The sequence below is a fragment of the Oreochromis niloticus genome, linkage group LG4 (assembly GCF_001858045.2).
Source record: "Oreochromis niloticus isolate F11D_XX linkage group LG4, O_niloticus_UMD_NMBU, whole genome shotgun sequence".
Lineage (NCBI taxonomy): Eukaryota > Metazoa > Chordata > Actinopteri > Cichliformes > Cichlidae > Oreochromis > Oreochromis niloticus.
Window position 1 is genome coordinate 20,370,321 of NC_031969.2, and position 18,919 is coordinate 20,389,239.

At 39.9% G+C, this 18,919-nt stretch overlaps 2 protein-coding genes and 1 non-coding gene across 7 annotated transcripts; 2 read left to right on the forward strand and 1 right to left on the reverse strand.

The window, feature by feature from the left end:
- Window positions 1–834: 834 nt before the first annotated feature.
- Window positions 835–5,920, reverse strand: hmox2b (heme oxygenase 2b). Its single transcript, XM_005454902.3, has 7 exons — window positions 5,815–5,920; window positions 5,120–5,268; window positions 3,963–4,067; window positions 3,735–3,852; window positions 3,047–3,538; window positions 2,601–2,724; window positions 835–2,512 (listed from the first exon to the last, which is right to left on the reverse strand). Exons 3-7 carry the CDS (start codon window positions 4,028–4,030, stop codon window positions 2,385–2,387), a joined length of 930 nt encoding a protein of 309 aa, XP_005454959.1. The 5' UTR covers window positions 4,031–4,067; window positions 5,120–5,268; window positions 5,815–5,920; the 3' UTR covers window positions 835–2,384.
- Window positions 5,921–8,729: 2,809 nt separating this feature from the next.
- tedc2 (tubulin epsilon and delta complex 2) lies at window positions 8,730–16,918 on the forward strand. 5 transcript variants are annotated; one of them, XM_025906230.1, is made up of 10 exons: window positions 8,730–10,156; window positions 11,363–11,501; window positions 12,986–13,044; window positions 13,179–13,773; window positions 13,872–13,928; window positions 14,029–14,107; window positions 14,278–14,416; window positions 14,728–14,823; window positions 15,768–15,961; window positions 16,065–16,918. In XM_025906230.1, exons 2-10 carry the CDS (start codon window positions 11,398–11,400, stop codon window positions 16,212–16,214), a joined length of 1,473 nt encoding a protein of 490 aa, XP_025762015.1. In that variant the 5' UTR covers window positions 8,730–10,156; window positions 11,363–11,397; the 3' UTR covers window positions 16,215–16,918. The 5 variants fall into 5 exon arrangements, with proteins under 5 accessions (XP_025762015.1, XP_005454963.1, XP_025762016.1 ...); XM_005454906.3 differs by having other exon boundaries at window positions 8,730–10,150; XM_025906231.1 differs by lacking the exon at window positions 8,730–10,156 and adding an exon at window positions 10,188–11,197 and having other exon boundaries at window positions 13,875–13,928.
- Window positions 11,743–11,816, forward strand: trnat-agu (transfer RNA threonine (anticodon AGU)). The gene has a single exon. It is a non-coding gene; the product is annotated as a tRNA-Thr (tRNA).
- Window positions 16,919–18,919: the final 2,001 nt, after the last annotated feature.

Genomic DNA, 18,919 nt, shown 5'->3' on the forward strand with positions numbered 1-18,919 from the left:
CTCATTCACTTTGTTTTATGTGTAAATGAGTAAACTCATTCCCACACAAAGCGTCTACATTACCCTGTGCAACAAAAAGGTGATGAAAGAAAATGAAGGAGCATCTCTCAAAGGTGTGTCTACATTAAACGTTAATTCAAAATCCAAACAGGCAGGCATACCCTCCATCTGTTTTCTCTCGTTTTGTGGAGGACAGCACTGAGTAACATAACCTGGCACTTACAATTCATCTCCTCTGGTATAACATGTTCTCTCAAGTAGTTTTTGAAGAACATTTTAACTCCCTTTGCTCTGAAGCGATTACTCAGCAGTATTAATATAGGCACAATAAGCACAACCAGGGTTGCACTTTGAATTAGGCAGAATGCATTTGGTTATAATTACAATGTAGGTGAGAAATGAAAGTTCATAGAAGCTTTAATTAAATTTGTGGAATACTGAACACGAGTGCCTCCAATAAAGTCTGACTCAGTGCCAGTTTCGATATCAAAATTCTGGGGATTATCAAAGCTGTTATGGTAGACCTTTAGGTGACAATGAATGTATACAACAAATCCATCTCATGTTTTACTGTAGCTGTATGATAGAAAAGACAAACAAAGGAGCAAATACGAGTCAAAAAGAATGTTTTATTTCTCCATGAAAAGGAAAAACATCTTTTTTCATTACTGAAAGCATAACATACAGTTTTTCCCCACTCTCATACAAAGAGATTACTCTTCTAGCCAGTTACTAGTAAAGCTCCAGTTAGATACAGATAAGGATTAAGAGCAGAGTCAATGAAAATGCAAGAAAATTAGAAATACACATGACTCAGGCAATCACTCCACACACTTTAAGTTTAATCTATGGTAATAGGTCCAAAACTACTCAATCATTTTGACACTAGCATTATAAAATGGTATTACATGGAAACTACAGGAGCGTATCAGCCTATCCCTGTATTCGTCCTCCATATATGATGCATAAAGCCATCTGTCATCAACATGAACCTGAGACTCAAAAAAAATAAATCTTTATTTTCCTTGCCATATCTATCTATTATTTAAAAAAAAAAAAATACTGCACACCCACTTATGTAATGAATGTGTGGTGCAAATACACTGCACAGGTGATGCTGGATAAATGTTATCAGCAAGTTGTTTTTTTGGTACTCTGTGTCTAAACTGCTTTAAATTAAAAAAAATACCGTTACTGTGTTAGGATAAAGATGATACTTCAACCACAAAATACCTACAGTACACACTTCTCTGTGCTTAAAAAAAAACAAAAATAAAACTTAATATAGGTGATGATCCCACTTTGCACATTCACAACGCATACTGATGCATCCAGAACGAAAGGATACATAAATAAGTGCTGAGCTGCTGAAGGTATTCGCACAAATTCATCTGATGAAAAAATGTGGATGAAGCGTCATTAGTACAAAAATACAATTTTCTCTTAAAACAGCTGCACGCACCTCTGTCCTAATATAGGCTCCCGTTGTGGGTAAAGCTGAATTATTACAGTGAATTATTCAAATTGGATAGTTAAGCTTTGCAATCAAACCAACAGGCAGGTTTGTTTGTTTTCTGTTTTTTTGAACAAATACAAGGTGCACTGTCACATAATTCTGAAAACAGAGAAATTATATAAGTGAACATGCACCAGGAGAGATTAAAATATCCTGTATATATTATTAGTATGTGAAGACTGATTATTAATCAAGCTTTCATCTTTTATTATAGCTGCTATTACCCGTCTCAAAGAAGAAACCTTTTGGAAATATTTGAAGCTGAAGTTTAATGGATTAATGAAATTTGGGTGTTTTCCATTAACTTTGCAACTGAATTACTGTGCAGAAATAAAGATAATTATATACGAGGAGTCAAAGTTTACACTTCCAAATAATCTTCTTACTAAAGGCTTTAGTAGAAATCAACACAGCAGAAATCTAAAGTGCACAGCGTACTTTACTAATCGCACAATTAACTCATTCCATGTTCAATTTATTATTAAGCAATAAATACTGAACAGCCAGTTACAGTTTTGGGACGAAATGTCACTTCAGTAAGAAAATAGATCTACATGAGGTCTTGAGATATGACCAAATGCAACTGGAAGGACACAGATTGGAGGGATACTGCAGGAGGTAGAGAATTTAAAAGATGAATAAATCTAGTGTGATGGATGGAATTATATTGGTCCTATAGATGTGCTTGAATTAAACTGTTCCATATTTTTGTAAGCTTACATTATTATGCAATATGTAACAATAAATAAACTTGGACCACAAGCTATGACACGGTCCACAGCTCGTGGAAAGATCTCAGTGTCCTTACTGTCCTTCCTGTTACAATCCTCTTTTCACACAGCAGCAGAATGGCAGACGGAGCGACAGATCACATCAGATACCACGCAACCAGTCCAGCCAAGGCAGCAAACCAAGTAGCAAACAGGACCTGTCCTGTCGGGTGTCTGAGAGCAGCCATGGCCAGCTGACGGACGTATGCCGTTCCACCTGATGCCGCTGTGACACAAAGGAGGTCCGGACACAAGCTTAGATAGTGACAAGAAAGAGTATCACTTACATATATTTACAATGGCAGTACACTTACCCATTTTGGCATTGTAGTAGGGACATTTGCTGATGTCTCCACCCATTGCTCCATGAACGGGCATGCCAGCATCTAAAACATCCTCCTGGACGGTTTTGCCGATCTCTTCTAACTCCTCAAACACCTGCCAGAACAAACGTGAAGCATGTGAGGTTAAAATATAAAGTCTACGATTTGTTGTTGGATAACACAGACAGATGAAACATCTATGAGTAATTCAAATACTTGGAAAGAGGAAAACTCATAAGGTTGATGGCTGGATCCCCGATTTATTACACTACTGAAAAAGAAGAACACCTTGCACGTCCACCACCAATGGTGTTTGAATGCGTTTGTGTATAAACAGGTGAACTGGAGACACACTTGTTAAACTACTGAAGTTTAAGACTTCTATCAGAAAACTCCACAAAGTGAAAAACAACCGCACCTTCTGCTTGGCCTCTCACCTCAATGTTGAACAGAAAAGCCTTCACAGCCTCATCCACCAGTCTCTTCTTTGTTTCCATGTCCAGTTCCAGCTCATTCATCCGACTTCGGTACAGCTGCTTGAATGCTTTGGCGCTATGGATGGCATCGAACTGGTAGAACTCTAAGCCCTCTCCTGTGGGCGGCAGCTTCAAGGCTCTCTGTGCCACCTTCTTCAGCACCTGCCCACCAGATAGGTCCCCCATGTAGCGGGTGTAGGCATGTGCAACCAGCAACACTGGGTCCTCCTGCCCTACTTGATGGATGCGGTCCACATATTGTTGGGTGGCCTTTGAGCAGCTTGTCTGGCTCTTCCATTCTGGACCGTAAAAGTACTCGAGGTCACGGGCCAGAGCTTCGTGGCGATGCAGCTCAGCGGGAAAATAAAGAGGAGCAAAATGGGGGTGATCCTTGTTTCTTTCAATCTCCTCCTCCAGGGCCGTGTAAGTGTAGTAAAGCGCCACCGCACCAAGCTGAGGGAAACAAACATGAAAAGTTGGTGTAAAAGACACCTTTTCCTGCCCTTCTTCAAGCACAAGTGTAACATGAGCTGCTTTGTGTTCTTCTTTCCACCAGTTTTCTATAACACATTTATTTGCAGGCTTTGCTTTGTGAAGTAATCTTTAATATAAAAAAAGGACATCGTCTACCTTTTTTCTTGACACTCACCTTGAAGAGCTCTTTGCGGATGCGCCCCCTGAGGAAATCTTTCACAAACTGAGTGTTCTCAGCCTTTTCGTGAATCTGCTTGGTCCCTGCTGCCAGCATCTCAGACAGATCCTCTGGCCTGGAGAAAGAAAGGAAGTTTGGTTTGTTGTGTATGTGACAAAACTGAAGCAGGATTATTAATTTAAAATCTTATTAACACAGATACTATGTTACTGGAAGCAGCTTCACCTGAGGGTCTTTTCTTTCTGCTCATACACAGGCCCTGCACCATTGGACACATTCCCTGCTGTCTCCATCTTCTCCAGGGACTTGGTGAGATGACGTTTCCTGACCCTAAAAATCAGAACAAAGCATTTAACAAGCAGTATAGTCACATTAAAAAGTATTATCACGGTCCATAATTTTTAATCTATATGCTGTCAAGGTAGAGTGTTGATTTTAAGATAATTAAAAGAAGCCGTACAGCTGCATTGCTCACTGCAGCACTCGAGATCCAAACACAAAATTAATAGCGTACAAGAGCTAAAAGGACAAACAGAGAGAAACACATCCTCTGTCACGAAAAATGTTCTGTCTCACGATCCTGAATAAAAATGTCATGTACTGTCTCTCAACAAAGCAACTTCAAATCAAACCTAGTAGTTCCTGTACCTTCCTGCTGACAGATGATTTTTTTTTCCTTTTGTCATCTATCTCACAATATATAAGAAAAAACACCAATTAAAAAAGGAGGTAGAGCAAGTAATCTACTAATCAGAGGGTTGGTGGTTTGATCCCTGGCTGCTCCAGTCTTTATGCCAAGTATCGTCAGGGAAGATACTAACCTTAAGTTGCTCGTATGAATATGCGTGAATGTTAGACAGAAAGCTCTTCAGTAGAAAAAGCATAGAAAAAAGTGCTTGTATGAACAGGTGAATGAGGCAAGTTGTATAAAGTGCTTTGAGTGCTCAGGTAGAGCAATTTAATTCAATTTAAGAACATTTCCCATTTGAATCTAGAGAACTACTTACACCATGTCATTCTAATTTATAGGCCAAATATCTGCTACTGTGACTTCAGGAATAAAGAATTTCAAAAATTCAAGTCTATCATCGCTAGAAGTTTTTCAAGGAAATCGGAGATCATCAGGCTGGATGCACTGGGTCAGTTGACATAGAATGAGCCCAATACATTACACTATTAAAAACAGTTTACCTAGATTCGTGGTTAAGAGTCCACAAAACCTAACTTACAATAAAGTGTTTGTAATATCAGGTCCATAATCATAAAGCTAAGTCTGTTTATGGTGTTTTGACTTACTTTCAAATACTACCGACACCAAAACCATTTTAAATATCCCTTGGATATTTAGATGTACATTAAATAACAGCAGAATTAACTCTTACCCAAGATGACACAGAGGTTAATCAGGAAACAAGTGAAGCTGATAACCTCTTCACAGTGGCTGTCGTCCCTGAGATAATGATGATGGTGGTCAAAGAAATAAAGCCTTTTGCACTTAAATCCAGCAGGTTAAAGCCTCTGACCTGATTTACTGTAAGAAAAAAAAGATAAGACAAGGTCAGAGTGAAAACTGATAGAGCACAGACGGGCAAGTGCTGGCTTGGTTTACAGAGATAAGCAGCATCCAGGCAGGTGTGACCTAAATTAATGCAGCCAAACAAAAAGCAGCTCAAACAACACAGCACAGGCCTTCTGGCGTTTACCGGGAGACTCCAAGCATAACTCGCACAATGAGCAAGCAAGTGCCATACGAGGAGAGCCTCGTAAGTGATTTAAATCAGCTGAAGCCCTCCAATCACAGATCATGTTGTAAAACCACCTTTTATCATCACACGAAGGTTAAACCCGAGAGTTCGTCCTCTAGCTTCCCACAGTGGGAGCATCACTTTAACAACCACAGCTAACTTTACTGAACAATGCTAGCCAAGTTAGCTGTAAGCTAGCTAACATAACATTTCCACAAAATACGTTTAACATTTGAGAAACCAGCGGTTTGCCACACACCAGGGCCCACGTCTGTGTTCGCTCACAAAATGTAATTAAATAATGCTAAATTACAATGCCGTAAGCAACAAACCTTCTCTGCACCGTGATAAGCTGCCAACAGCTACAAAATCACCCTGCGGAGGTCCAGAGCGAAACTACGTTTAACTCCGCCCCTTCGATGATCACATGATACTCTACAGGATGCTCTAAGATTTGTAGTTCTCGCACAGGACTACAGAAAAAAAATGATCCAGAAAAAATTCCGTATCTTCACAGTATTACTTTTCATCACAGCGGAAGGGCTACTGATAAAATTATTAAACTTGGCTATAATAAAAGATGTAGCTGAATAATGACGAATTTCAACTAAATTATAGATTTCAAATAGCTAGTCCCATCGAACTATCTGTTTATTACTCCAATAATTGAGAAATTCACATAACTATGGAGAAAAGGGCAGTAGTATGTCACAATAGGGATAATAAGATAGGATAAACTTTATCCCAAACAAACATGGAATACAAGCTTAACAAAACAGAGTACGACATGACCAAACAATAATCTTAATTGGCTAAAAATTAACCTGGAATGAAAATAAATACTTTTTAAAAAAGTGAACTGAAATAGAAATCCATCCATCCATCCATCCATCCATCCATCCATCCATCCATCCATCCATTTGCTTTCTTCGACTTATCCACTTCAGGTGCATTGGGGGCTGGGGACTATCCCAGCAGTCGCAGAGCATGAGCCAGGGTTTATTCAGGACAGGTTGTCAGTCTGATGTAGGTGAAAAAAAAGCATGAAATAATAATGTACAGCTAAGTAAAATATGTCAAAGAGAAGAATTTAAACTAGCTTACTGACTGTAGTAAAGCAGCATAGCAAAAATCAGAGGACATACAGTGGGTAAGTGTAAGAGTGTAAGGTGTTCTGACAGCACAGTCTTGAAATAAACTGTAAGAATGAGGTGATGCTTTGCCAGACAGAAATGGCCTGTATTTGGCCTCTGACAGATGTGTTAACTGTAGAGAGCTATTGCGTGAGGTATGAAAGATTTACTGTCAGAGCTGAATCAGTCTGTTAGACAAGTGCTCTGCTGCCTGTCCAGTAAGTGATGCAGAAAGTGGTCAGGATAACAACAAATCACAGAGCCAGCCTGATCATCCTGTAGGTGTCACCAGGATAGAAAATCTCCAACATTTTGCTGCAAATGTTGAAGATATAGATTCATCAGAAGGGAATCTCCAGCAGCTGGCAAAATCATTGTTCATACTATTCCTCAAGGAAATTTTTCATGGTAATGAATACCAAACATGCTGGTTTGCATGTCATTTCACATTAGAGATCATCTTTCCTACATGTAGATATAGTATGTGACACATCATAAGTCCTAAATTACAGAAATTGGAACCTAGAGAGAAAACCAAGACCAAATCTAAAGGCTACAAGAGAATAACCACAAGATGGCCTTCCTACCAAATAAATGCAATGGTTTGTCAACAATTACTGCTGTTACTGTTCCTTTGGGAATAAATAAAAGATAAAGTAGTCCATCAAGATAATGGATGCTCATTTTAATACATTTTAAATTGCAGCACCAGTTGCAAATCAGGAGGTGATTTTGGTAAAACCATCTGTAGCCCTCTATCAGGCCATAATGAAGTAATTGGAAGTTACATAATCAGATAAAACCATCACTGGGTTTGACAGCAATTATCCTTGTAATGGCAGTGTTTATGGTAGTGTTTTTAAATCATCTCATCAGCTGGTGTTCAGTGATGTGCCCATTTTAAGCAAGCTGTTCTCTAGTTTCACAGGACTTGCTGCACAATATCCACTAATCTGACACGGGAACAATTCAATGTTCTTTCTTGTTGACACTTCAGGTGATGCACCTATGAATTCAAGGCTTTTGAATAAAACACTGGCCTCATACACTGGTCAAATCATAATGGTTTTCTGTGAAGGTACAACAAGCTTGTCCTAAACACATTTGTTCCATAGATGAACTTTAACATGAGGGCCTCACCCTCTTCCCCCTCTTCAATCTTTGAGTGACTGGATCATGCCAGTCAGTAACAGATCCAAGTGTGATAATGACTTTTTGGGTGTTTTTGTGCACAGATGTTTCGCGTATACTCATCATGCATATGTACAAAGTGGCTGTTAATGTTGCCTGGCAGATTCATCCATTAGTAAAGGGCTAAAAGTGCACTTCCATGTTGTAGCTGTGAGGGCACGTGGGCGTGTGTGTGTGTGTGTGTGTGTGTGTGTGTGTGTGTGTGTGTGCGCGTGTGCGTGTGTTTTTGTGTAAATGTGATTGTCAGAGCCTAATATTAGTCTGGCAAGCCGGCTGCATTGTCAGATGTGTGGCTGGCAGGGGGGCAGTTGAGTGCCTCTCCCCCTCATTCTGCTGCTGAGCCACAGGAGCCTGGTGGGGAGGATAACAAGATGATTCACTTCCCTGCAATGGGGCCACAAAGCTGTTGCCATTAGATGAAATTGCTTTGGGAAGTGCTTTTGAGCTACTGATACCATTCAGAGCGGAGGGGGGATTGTTTTAAAAGAGAAGAAATGTTAGCTTTACAGCTGATTTTCCACACAAAACATAACATTTCTTTACACTGATAGCTGTTTTAACTGGATAAGTCTGTCAATCTGTTTCATGGCTACTTAGTTTTGTTTGCTACTCTGCTTTCCTGTGCATTCCCTTTGTGGTTGAGATATAGCACGCAGTCCATTTTACCCTACCACTATCTGACATGGTACCTGCTGGGATCTGATTCTTTACTTTGCGTTATGATTTCCAGCAAAGCAGAATACATGTGAACATGGTGATTTGGCTGGGTGGTATTAAAAATGGCAACAATACAGAAAAATGAAACATTACATCTGCATTGCTTCACATGTCTATGACATAAGGGGGGGGGGGGGATAAGTAAAAATGGCCTTCTTTGATGAAGATGTACTTTGTCAGTTATCATTAGGTTTCTTAGTTCCTTCCCTGCATTAACGAGGGGAACTGCCTGTTAATGAAGAGAAGTGTGAAGCCCCTTAATTTGGGATCAGTATAGAAAAAGAATAACACAACTATTGGGATTTAAATGAGCATGAATTAATCGGAAAGTGAAATGTCATGCTGGGAACATCAAGCGCAGGCTTTTAAAAGCAAGAAAAACAATGTGATGCACACCAAGAAGACATGTCAATCAAATCAAAAGAAAAAGCTGATTTCTGTTCACTCATTAGGACCTCTATGAAAAAGTTTGACTTACAAACTAATGAGCGTCTTTTTAAAGTTCAATAAAATTCACTGAGTTTCCTCAGTCTAATTGGTAAAGTGGTAACAATAATTGTCAAACAAGGGGAATAAATGAATTTAAAGCGGTGTCTATTCCTGGAAGTTTCTCTTGATTTTTCTATTGCTGTGGATATTGTATTGGTGCAGCAGATATATGCTCACCAGCCCCTTCATTAGGTACATCTTGCTAGTACCAGGTTAGACCCTCTTTTAGCCTTCAGAACCTTCTTTGTGTCATAGATTCATCATGGTGCTGGAAACATTCCTCAGAGATTTTTGTTTATGTTGACATGATAGCATCAGATTGCTGCAGATTGGTTGGCTGCCCATCTGTGATGTGAATAGAACTGCATCCCAAAGGTGGCCTATTGGACTAAGATCTGGTGACCGTGGAGAGCTTTTTAAGACAGTGACCTCCCTGTCATGTTCAACAAACCAGGTTGAGATGATTCGAGCTTTATTACTTGGTGCATTATCCTGCTGGAAGCAGCCATCAGAGGATGGCGGCCAGAAATAGATGCCACAGAAATAATACTTAGGTTCGATTGGTACTAAAGGGCTCAGACTTCCTGAAATCAAAACCACTGAAGGAGCTGAAATTGAAATGGTCACAAAAGTATTTAGGCATCATTATAGGTCAGAATTAATCATTTAAAGGTCACATTGAAAAGTGTTGCTTCTCACTCCACTTGAGGAAACACTTGATTTATGCAACTTTTTTGTTTCTTCATTGGATTACGGTGATCTTCTCTTTATGAATTTATGTGGCCAGTACCTAAAGAGGTTGGATACCATCTACCATTGTGCTGTATGTTTTATTGCTGCCCATGGAAATCAGGCACATCAAAGTTGTCTGTATACTGGTGGTAAGTAGGTATCTCTATACGTCTCGAGACTTCCTCATTAGTTGATTTTTGTGTATAACTTTTTGCTTGGGCTAATGCCTTCTTATTACAGTACAGTATATGTTCTCACAATATTTTTACAAATGTTTGCCCCCAGAGTCAGAGCAGAACCAAGAAAAAGTTTGGAACAATCTTCACAAGAACATGAAATTTCCGGAACTGGTTACAATGGGGGAGTCCAAAGTCCATTTAAAAGGAGTGAGAAAGTAGCTCTTTTGGTCAGTGTGAGTGTTTTTGATGTTGCTCTTGATGTTTTATTACATATGACTCACATATTTGTGCTCACTTGTACTGAATGTCAGTACCATTTCTTTCTTAACTTACTTATTATATTGTTTTGTGTTATGTTCTAATTTCTAATAGCACTCTTGGCCATGACTCTCTTGAAAGAGATTTTTAATGAGTCTTTCCCACAGCATTACACCATCACCACAAGCATCCACTGATACAACAACCAGTTGAACATTTGTACCTAATAAAGAGGCAAAAGATTGTGTATTATTATATACTAACAAAAATTAAACAAGTAATGACATTCATGCCCTTACACCAGAATGCACAATACCACAAACCTGGTAAATATAAATGAAATCCACCACAGCTTGATAAAGGTTTTATGAGAGGAATTATTGGCTCCAACAACATCTGATTATGCTTAATGTCTCAGTGCTGAGGGCTCATGTGTGTATTTTTATTTCATAAGCAGCAAATTATCCAAGAGTTACTCATAATCTGCCTCTGTTTACACTTGCTTTCCAGAAATTTCTCATGAGGCTCACTAGACTGTAAGCTGTAAGTGTAAGCAGGTTACTTGGGAATGTTACTGGAACGTTTAATGGTTATGGTTATCAAAAATAATCAGCAGTGTTCTTAATTTTTGCTTTCATATATTATGACATGTTTATGAGTCAACTGTATGAGTACCAAATGAGAAATTAAGACTGGGTGACTGCTGTTGAATAGAAACGTGGTAATAAAGAATTAAATAATCTAATAGGCAGTATAGGTGACAACAATACTATGCAGCAGCGTCCCTGGTAACCATCGCACTTCTCGCGAGAAGTAGCGAGTGTGTTGTTTTTACGAATGCTCAAAGTTTCTGTTTCTGCCTGACAGGTTTATAAAAAAAAACTTTAGCTATTCACCTAAAGTCAGGTAGGTTTCATCGCATTGATTAACTACTGAATATTTACTAATCGGTGACCTTCTTTAGTCAGAGGGGGAGGAATGTGACTTCCGCATCCGTCGGGTTGAGTGTTTCGCGGGTCAGTACAAAAAAGCTTTCATTATAAAGAGGATCTGCATCTAGCTAACAACGACGTATTCTGCACTTTTTGACTAAGTCTTACTCGGTTTAACTGTTTCTAATAAGTCATAAATTCGTTTTAAACAAGCACTTGAGCGTTTTGTTTTTCGTGTTGTCGTGGCAGAGAAGGTCACCACCGCTATACATCCAGACACGACCATGTCACTGCTGTGCGCAGTCGAGGAAGCTGTCAGGTCATGCAAAGTGGAACAAGCTAAGGTTAATCACCGCATTCAACTCTACAGAGAATTATTAAAGAGCCTGTAAGTACACGCTTTAGTTTTTTTTTCACGCTGTTTAACTTTTCTTATAAATTTAAAAACAAATCCACTTTCAGCGATGTCTGAAGTTTGTATCCTGGATTTTTGACTCTCTATAAACATTTATGAAAAATACTCTTAAGTTACATAGGTCCAAAGTATTGTGGTGTTTCTGTGCCACCTGTAGTGATCGGTAGTTGAGTGACTCCATACGTAGACTATATACAGATGTGGTTAGCCACCCGGCGCTGTGGCTTAGTTGGTTAAAGCGCCTGTCTAGTAAACAGGAGATCCTGGGTTCGAATCCCAGCAGTGCCTTTTGCTGCACGAGACTGCTGTGTGTGTAATAGCTACTCTACAATTTCTCAAAATGTGTATTAGTTGATTTTTCTTTAGTTTTGTTGCACTATTCAAGAACACTAAATGAGTTCATGACTTATTTACTGTTGTTTTTGTTCTAAGACCAAAATCTTAAAAACATAGATTTTACTGTATGGTATGTTTTGTTAGATTTCTAGTTGTAGTATTCGATTAATTTACGTCATAATAAATCAAAAAACACAGGATGTAGACTTAGTTAAAGCTTATATGGCACCAGCCCCTCATATAACGACACATATCAAATCAACTACATTTTTAAACTCATGTCATTCAGAATAACGACAAAATAAATATTAAGTAATGAGATAAGAAATAAGAAACAATAAACAATTTATGTCAATTCCATCTACAGATGAACTGTAAGCATCTGAAGCATCTCCACACTAAACCTTTATGACAATACAGGACAACTATGCTATTTCTGTACAACGGTTTCAGTGAGCGTCACATCTTAATTTATATATTTTTAAAAATATCCCCATAACAGATACACAACATTTTATACTGGTCCTAATCCTTTGTTTTTCAAAAATGTCATTTAATCTTAATCGGTGTTTGGCATCTTTCATTTTAAACAGCATCTGGATATCAAGCGGTAATTGTTGATTGTTTGCTTTGAATTATATCATAATGTACTGAATAAATAATGGCTTTGTTGACTCGCAATATGGTTTTTTATCATTTGTATGCCCTTTTTGTGTAATGAATATTAAAATTTCCCTGCACCTAAAGCCAGTAAGACATATATGGAAAATAAGTGAATAATATAAAGTCATATTTGACATAAAACGTCTTTAATTTTGTGCGCTATTACACTAGATTCTGAGAGTTTCAGATACCTAGATACACTAGGACTTCTATTTTTTTAACTGTGTGTTTCATCTTTAAGCAGTTATGTCTGCCAGAGATCACCAATGCAATATACTGTATGAATGGAGCATCCACTCTGACTGCCAGCGGCCTTTCTGCAAATGAGATGACATTTAAAAATGGCAGTGGCTGATGCTCATCTGTTGTGTCACATCAATTTTGTTCTGGAATGTTTAAAGACTTTAAAACTTTTATTTTAATTTTAGTGTGTGCTCACATGAAGTATTTTCCCACAGAACACCCCAACCCGAGGTGAGCTTTGAGGAAACAGAATTGGCAGGTGCTGCTCCTACAGGTAATTAAAAAATAGCTTTTATTTGTCTGTCAAGATACTGATAGTTAAAAAAAACATCCTATTTGTTTATTTACATTTCTTTTCTCTTGCCAAATAGTAACCACATGTTTGCATGTTGCTATTTTCATAAACAGGTGTCTCCCCTTGTGATAAGGAAGACATAGAACTGCTTGAGAAGGCTCTAGAGAAAGCCCTCCGTGTGCGCACCGGCTCAGAACCTTCTAAAAAAGACTCAAAACTACCCAAACCTGGAAAGGAAACAGGGACTTTAGGTGCTAGGCCTGTTGATGTCACACATTCATCTGCAGCATCTAGAGGAAGCCAAAGAACGATAAGGTCATCCACTAAATCTGCCAGCCTTGACAGAAAAGGGTACAGACGGCCTGGATTATCAGTATGCTCCTCACTAGCCTCGGGACCTTTAGCTAGCGCCGACCCCGGACAGACCAAAACAACAGATAATAGAAACACGATCCAAAACCATCCTGCCTCATCAGCTGGCGCTTTGCATCACCAGGCTTCTAGGAAACTGCAGCAGGCTGTCGTGCCGTCTGTCTCTCCTGATCACATCACAAGCTTGCTCTCTAAAAACAAGACTATCAGAAGCAATATGTCGAGTGGCAATGACCTGAGGAAAGCTGTGCCTGTCTCTGCAAATTCTTCAAATAACGTAGTGTCCTCTTCACAAACAAATGAGCCAGGAGCATGCAGTTTGCCTCAACAGAATGGGCATGTTTTTTAGAATTACACTATGAAAATAACCATGCTTTGTAAAAGAAAAAAAAACATGTTCTGTAATATTATAATTATTCGACTTTGCTTCACAGCAGGATACCTTCTGAGCAAACAACAAAATGGAAATCGTTAAAGAGCAAACAGAGCAGGTGCCTACAGTGCATTGTAATGCAAAAAATATAAAAACAAAATTCCTTTTTGTACATTTTTCCTTTATTCACAAAGTTTCCTTCTGTACATTATCTTCAGACTGTGGGATAAAGCCGTTGCCCTACAGAGGAACCCTGGGCCTGGGAGGAGTCACTTCATGGAGAGAATGAGAGCTACGGTAAAATGGGTCAGCAGGGGTCAGCCATGATATCATGTTAAACTGGAATTTATGCTCTAATTTAGAAAATCAGCCAGGTGTATTAATGAGAAATTCTAGCTAATACACATTCATTTATCTAAACAACCCCTGTGTTTCATTGTAGACCATTTTTCCTTTGTCTTGTTCAGTTTCCCAGGAATTGGCCATTTGGCAGCCCGTATGAGACCAGGGCTCTGCTGGACAGGCTGATTCACCAAGGTCAAGACCTCACACAGCTCTGCGGGGAGCCTCTAACCAAACAGATGCCAGAGATAACATCAAGACTGGGTAAAAATTTCATAGAGAAGCTTTTATGTGAGTTTGAGAGAAATTAAATGGACTGATTCCATAAATCAGTGCGTGACAAAATAACAATGTGGGAGTTGGCAGGAAGTGACTGTGCGAGCTATTTCGACTGATGCACCATATATACAAATCCAGTCTTTCCTTTGCCAGGAACCATCAGGAAGTTGACATTTTTCTATAACTGTAACAACTTCCATGGGCTAAGAGTGACTGTAAACACTTTTAATGCAACTCCACTTGCTTCTCAATAAGCTTCTATTATAACTCTCTTTTTTTAATGTGCTTTCCTACAGTTAGTACAGGCGACAAGTATGATTCCTGTATGTCGCTGGAAAGGTTGCAGCTCACAGCAGCTGAGCTCCAGAATTTTGCAGATCAAGTGAAACAAGGTAAGAATCCTGTTTGTACGCAGCATAATCAAACATCATAAACCTTTCTGTAAAATAATTGGTCTCTCCAGCATTAATTGCAGATCATTGACCTTTGTTTGTAAACAGGTGGTCATTAGCTGGAAGACATCTTATCAAAAATATTTATTCCTTTGCACTGAATTTCCTAAAGAAGATGCTGGTGGAGAAATCATGACATGGTTTTTGGCTCTGTTTAACCAGCTGTGTGAATTCTAGTACGGAAAAGAATGAGTAAATCTTTATGTTACATACATTTTGCTATTTCTTTTCCATGTGGGTCATCGTCTATGGGCATCCCAGTTTGAGTCTGTACCTACAATATGCAGCACAGCAGCATTTCCATTTCCTCCACTGATGCAGTCATAAAGAACCTGAATGACGAGAGATTTTCCATTCACACCTTTCAAACACCCTTTCAACCTCACAAAGATTTATTGATGTTTACTGGTTAAAGCACCAATGTAGCAGAAGTAGCAACTAAATCCAGTGTGTCAGAGAAGTTTCCAGTAATGAATAGGTCCACACGTCTGGTGTCATCCAATCTAGCATCTCACGTTAATATTTTTATTTCACTGTTTTTTAATATCCAGGGAGGGAATTATCTTTTATTGCTTTTTAACAGCATTTAGAAAATGATTATGGTGAGTGCGGCGTGCTAACGAGCTAATCGAGCCGCTCCATCTTGGCGTATGGAAAATGAAAGCAGAGCTGCCGTGAACCCTCAGCGCCAGCTCAGTCCTTTCCTTGGCCTCAACAGATCCCCCTCACCCCCTCGTCCCCATGACGATGGGGTTTTAAAGCTGTCTGTCCTGACGCCACTAAGCAAGGGCCTAGCTATTTAAAGCTGAGGCAACAGAGCAGAAAGAAAAAAGTTTTAGGGGTATGGTTGCTCGCGCTCTAAAAATAACCTTTTTTTCCGTCAGAGTGGAAAGCATGGGATCGATGGAGGCCAGAGGGAGGTTGTTTTTGCCCCACTGGGGCAAATGGTGTGCAGGGAGATGGGATAACTTCACCCCTGCCCCTGACTATAACATATGCAACAGAGGCAGAGCTGCAAGAGCTCGAGCAGCTGCGGATGAGGGTGGCATTGCTGCAACAAGAGGTTGATCTTGAACAGGTAGGTGATGTGTTCTGAAAGCACCTCGAGAGTTTCACATACCCGCATGTTCTTTTTAGTAGAAGCCAGTAACTGGCTGACAGTCTTTTCTGCTGTCCCACAGGCTCTGTTGGACACCCTGTCCCCTCAGTTGTCGGCTATCGTACCTGGGCCTGAATGTCTGAGCCCCAGTGTACTCAGAGACATCTACTCCCTGCTGGGTGAAGGAGGGGAACGTTTCCCAGCTATAGTCCTGGATTCTGAGCCTGCCTGACTAGTGAGCACATTAAACTGACTTAGAGGTTTGTAAGCTTAGAAACAGGTATGAATAAATTAAAGGCCTCATGGTATGCCGCAATCCGGTGCGACACTGATGAAATCAAACCCCTCTGACATGGCAAAACAAGGAGATGGTTAAAAAAAAAAGAAAAGGGAACTGAATTGAGTGAACAGCCTCAGAGGGCAGCTGTGGTTCAGGAGTTTCAGCTGGAGGAGTTCAGTGATTACGATGCTCTGTGTTAAACCTCATGACCCTAAAGATATCATGGAAATGTTAATGGATGGATAAACAGGTGTACCTAATAAAATGGTAACTGAAACATCATGAATGATTTTGAAGAATCTGTTTTTAATAGTGGCATCTCTGTGTTATATCAGTGTCTCATGTCATGTCACAACTGTATAAAACTGTGATCATTAATCCTGTCTATTAAATGCAGCTACTGAATAAATGCCTCAGGCACACTTTTTAAATATCACCACTGATCAGTATAATGTAATAAAAGAGACATAATATTACAGTGACTTTAAGTGTGTGTATTTGTGATGTAATCTGTAGCTTAAATTATATGTTTGAGTTTTTCCTTTTTGCTAAATTCTGACACATCATAACTGATGATGTATCAGAAGTGTAATATTCACTCAGTGAATTTTGCCACCAGGTGGCACTCAATTCACAGAATAAAAGAGTCCAAATTACATGTGGCTATAAGAGTAGTTTTCTTCAACAAGTAATTGGTGTTAATGAGTGCGGTCTCTGGTTTCTTGCATGGTGTGATGGAATCAGAGGGGATATGTTCCCATCTCGTTTTAATCAAAGATGCTCTTGCAACTTTTCCTGTATGTTTCACTTCATATCATTCATTTTCAGTATTTAAATAAAAAATAAAAAAGCCCCCCCCACGCACACACACACTTCCATACTGTTTTTCCATATGATGTTTTTGATCCCCCATATTGAGCCAGCATAATCTTTCATACATACATCTGCTAGAACGCATATATGGGGCCATCACTGTGTTTCTGTGATATGGTATTCGCGATCAAATGTGCTATGAGGGTGTACGTGAGATGCAGGAGCGCCTGGAGGAGCCTTAGAGGCTCGTGCCCACAGATGACGTGTGGATGGCAGGGGCTGTGCCAGACTGGGCGACAGGTGGCGCTGGGTTCTCGCAGTAGGACGTGGGTGTTGAAGCCCTGCTGCACCGGCCCTTCATGCGCGCACACACAAACAGGGAGACATGCACACCCAGAGCCGGCTGAGTCACAAAGATGATGTGCTTGGGGGTGCCTGGCATCGCAGCATGCTGCAAGCTGGAAATGGCATGTTTCCCTGAGGAGAGGGACAAAAAATGATTATAAAAAAAAAGGAGGAGTATTTCAGACTCAGATGGCTGGATTAGTCCAAAACAACAAGGGCCTGATGGTTTGAGCGTCTGTTCCTGGGTTCAAAGAAGAATACATTTGCATGTTTACAAGACCTCTTTACACAGAAATGTCCAACTACTTTTGGATTGCAGTCATCTGTAGGGCACTGAAGCAGTGCTGCTGATTTATGGCCTCACATAGTCTTAGATCTGTGTTTGTCTATGTGTGTGAGGGAGGCAAAAAAGGAGGCATGGAAGTATCCTTGGGTCAACACTGTACATAGTTCCTAGTGGGAGTGGTGCTCATGCAGCTCAGCCTTCCTGTGACCTGCATGCATCAGCTGCTGCCTGGCTTTGCCTGTCACCAGCAGAGCTCTTCCACTCCCACCAGCATGGCCCGGTCCTCCCAAGGTTATGCATGTCTCACGCCTTTATCCCATTTTTCTCACGCCTCTCTGTGACACATAATGGAAGATGCAAGACAGTTTTACAGTCTGTGGGTGACACTTCATGGAAATTACTGCCATATGCCACGCATACACACACACTTACAGAGGGGAAGAGTTCAAATACTTTGGAGCTTCCAATCTTTTTGTTTTTCTTCCCCCAGTCATCTCACTTTTAATCGCTTACTGGAGTCCAAGCACAAATCCCCAGAAACCCAACAGTGCTACCAAGAATCCACTTCTGTCCTTCAAATGCCCATTGGGCTTGAACGTCTCTTTTCTCCTGCTCCCCCGCTCCTCACAAAGACATTCCTCACTTCCCCTCTTTTATTTCTCTTTGGCTATTCTAAATAGCTGTTGTTGATTGAGCTACAGCCAAGATTGTTAAGTCAATGTAGTCATCAGTTAGGGCGCATTAGGGTATATTTTTTTATTTCCCCCCACCGATCAAGCAATCAACTTGAATTTTTCTGTCAAGACAAACCATGGTCTTAACAGCAGCTGTCCTGTACAGAAGGAAGCCTGTTTAGCATTTATAAGGGAGCATGACGTATTTTCTATTCTGGGGAAATCACTGATGATCAAATTATCAAGAATAAGTTGAGCTGATAAAAAAAAAATAAAAAATCTTGGAAGCATTAAAAGGCTAACATGCTGTCGTAGTAATGCCTGAAGATAAAACAGACAGATTTGTCTGTCCTTCACAAACGTAGCTTTATGGATGTGGAGGAGGAAGATTAGCAAACGTTGGACGTGAAAGGTGTCTAGATTGATTTTATTTTATTTTTTTGTGGAAGAGCGAGCATACAAGGGGATTAACTACTACTAGGCTGCCTTCCATTCAGAAAGAACTGGCTCCAGCCGTGTGTGTGTATATGTGTGTGGGA

Bases quoted from the DNA above. Each gene is read 5' to 3' on its own strand.
- hmox2b (XM_005454902.3), bottom strand. From the start codon at position 4,030: ATGGAGACAGCAGGGAATGTGTCCAATGGTGCAGGGCCTGTGTATGAG. The intron at 3,539-3,734 runs GTGAGTGTCAAG...TGTTTCCCTCAG, and splicing joins TCCGCAAAGAGCTCTTCAAG to CTTGGTGCGGTGGCGCTTTA. The intron at 2,725-3,046 runs GTGAGAGGCCAA...TTGTTCTGGCAG, and splicing joins CTTTTCTGTTCAACATTGAG to GTGTTTGAGGAGTTAGAAGA.
- tedc2 (XM_025906230.1), top strand. From the start codon at position 11,398: ATGTCACTGCTGTGCGCAGTCGAGGAAGCTGTCAGGTCATGCAAAGTG. The intron at 13,774-13,871 runs GCATGTTTTTTA...TTTGCTTCACAG, and splicing joins AGTTTGCCTCAACAGAATGG to CAGGATACCTTCTGAGCAAA. The intron at 14,108-14,277 runs GTAAAATGGGTC...TGTCTTGTTCAG, and splicing joins TGGAGAGAATGAGAGCTACG to TTTCCCAGGAATTGGCCATT.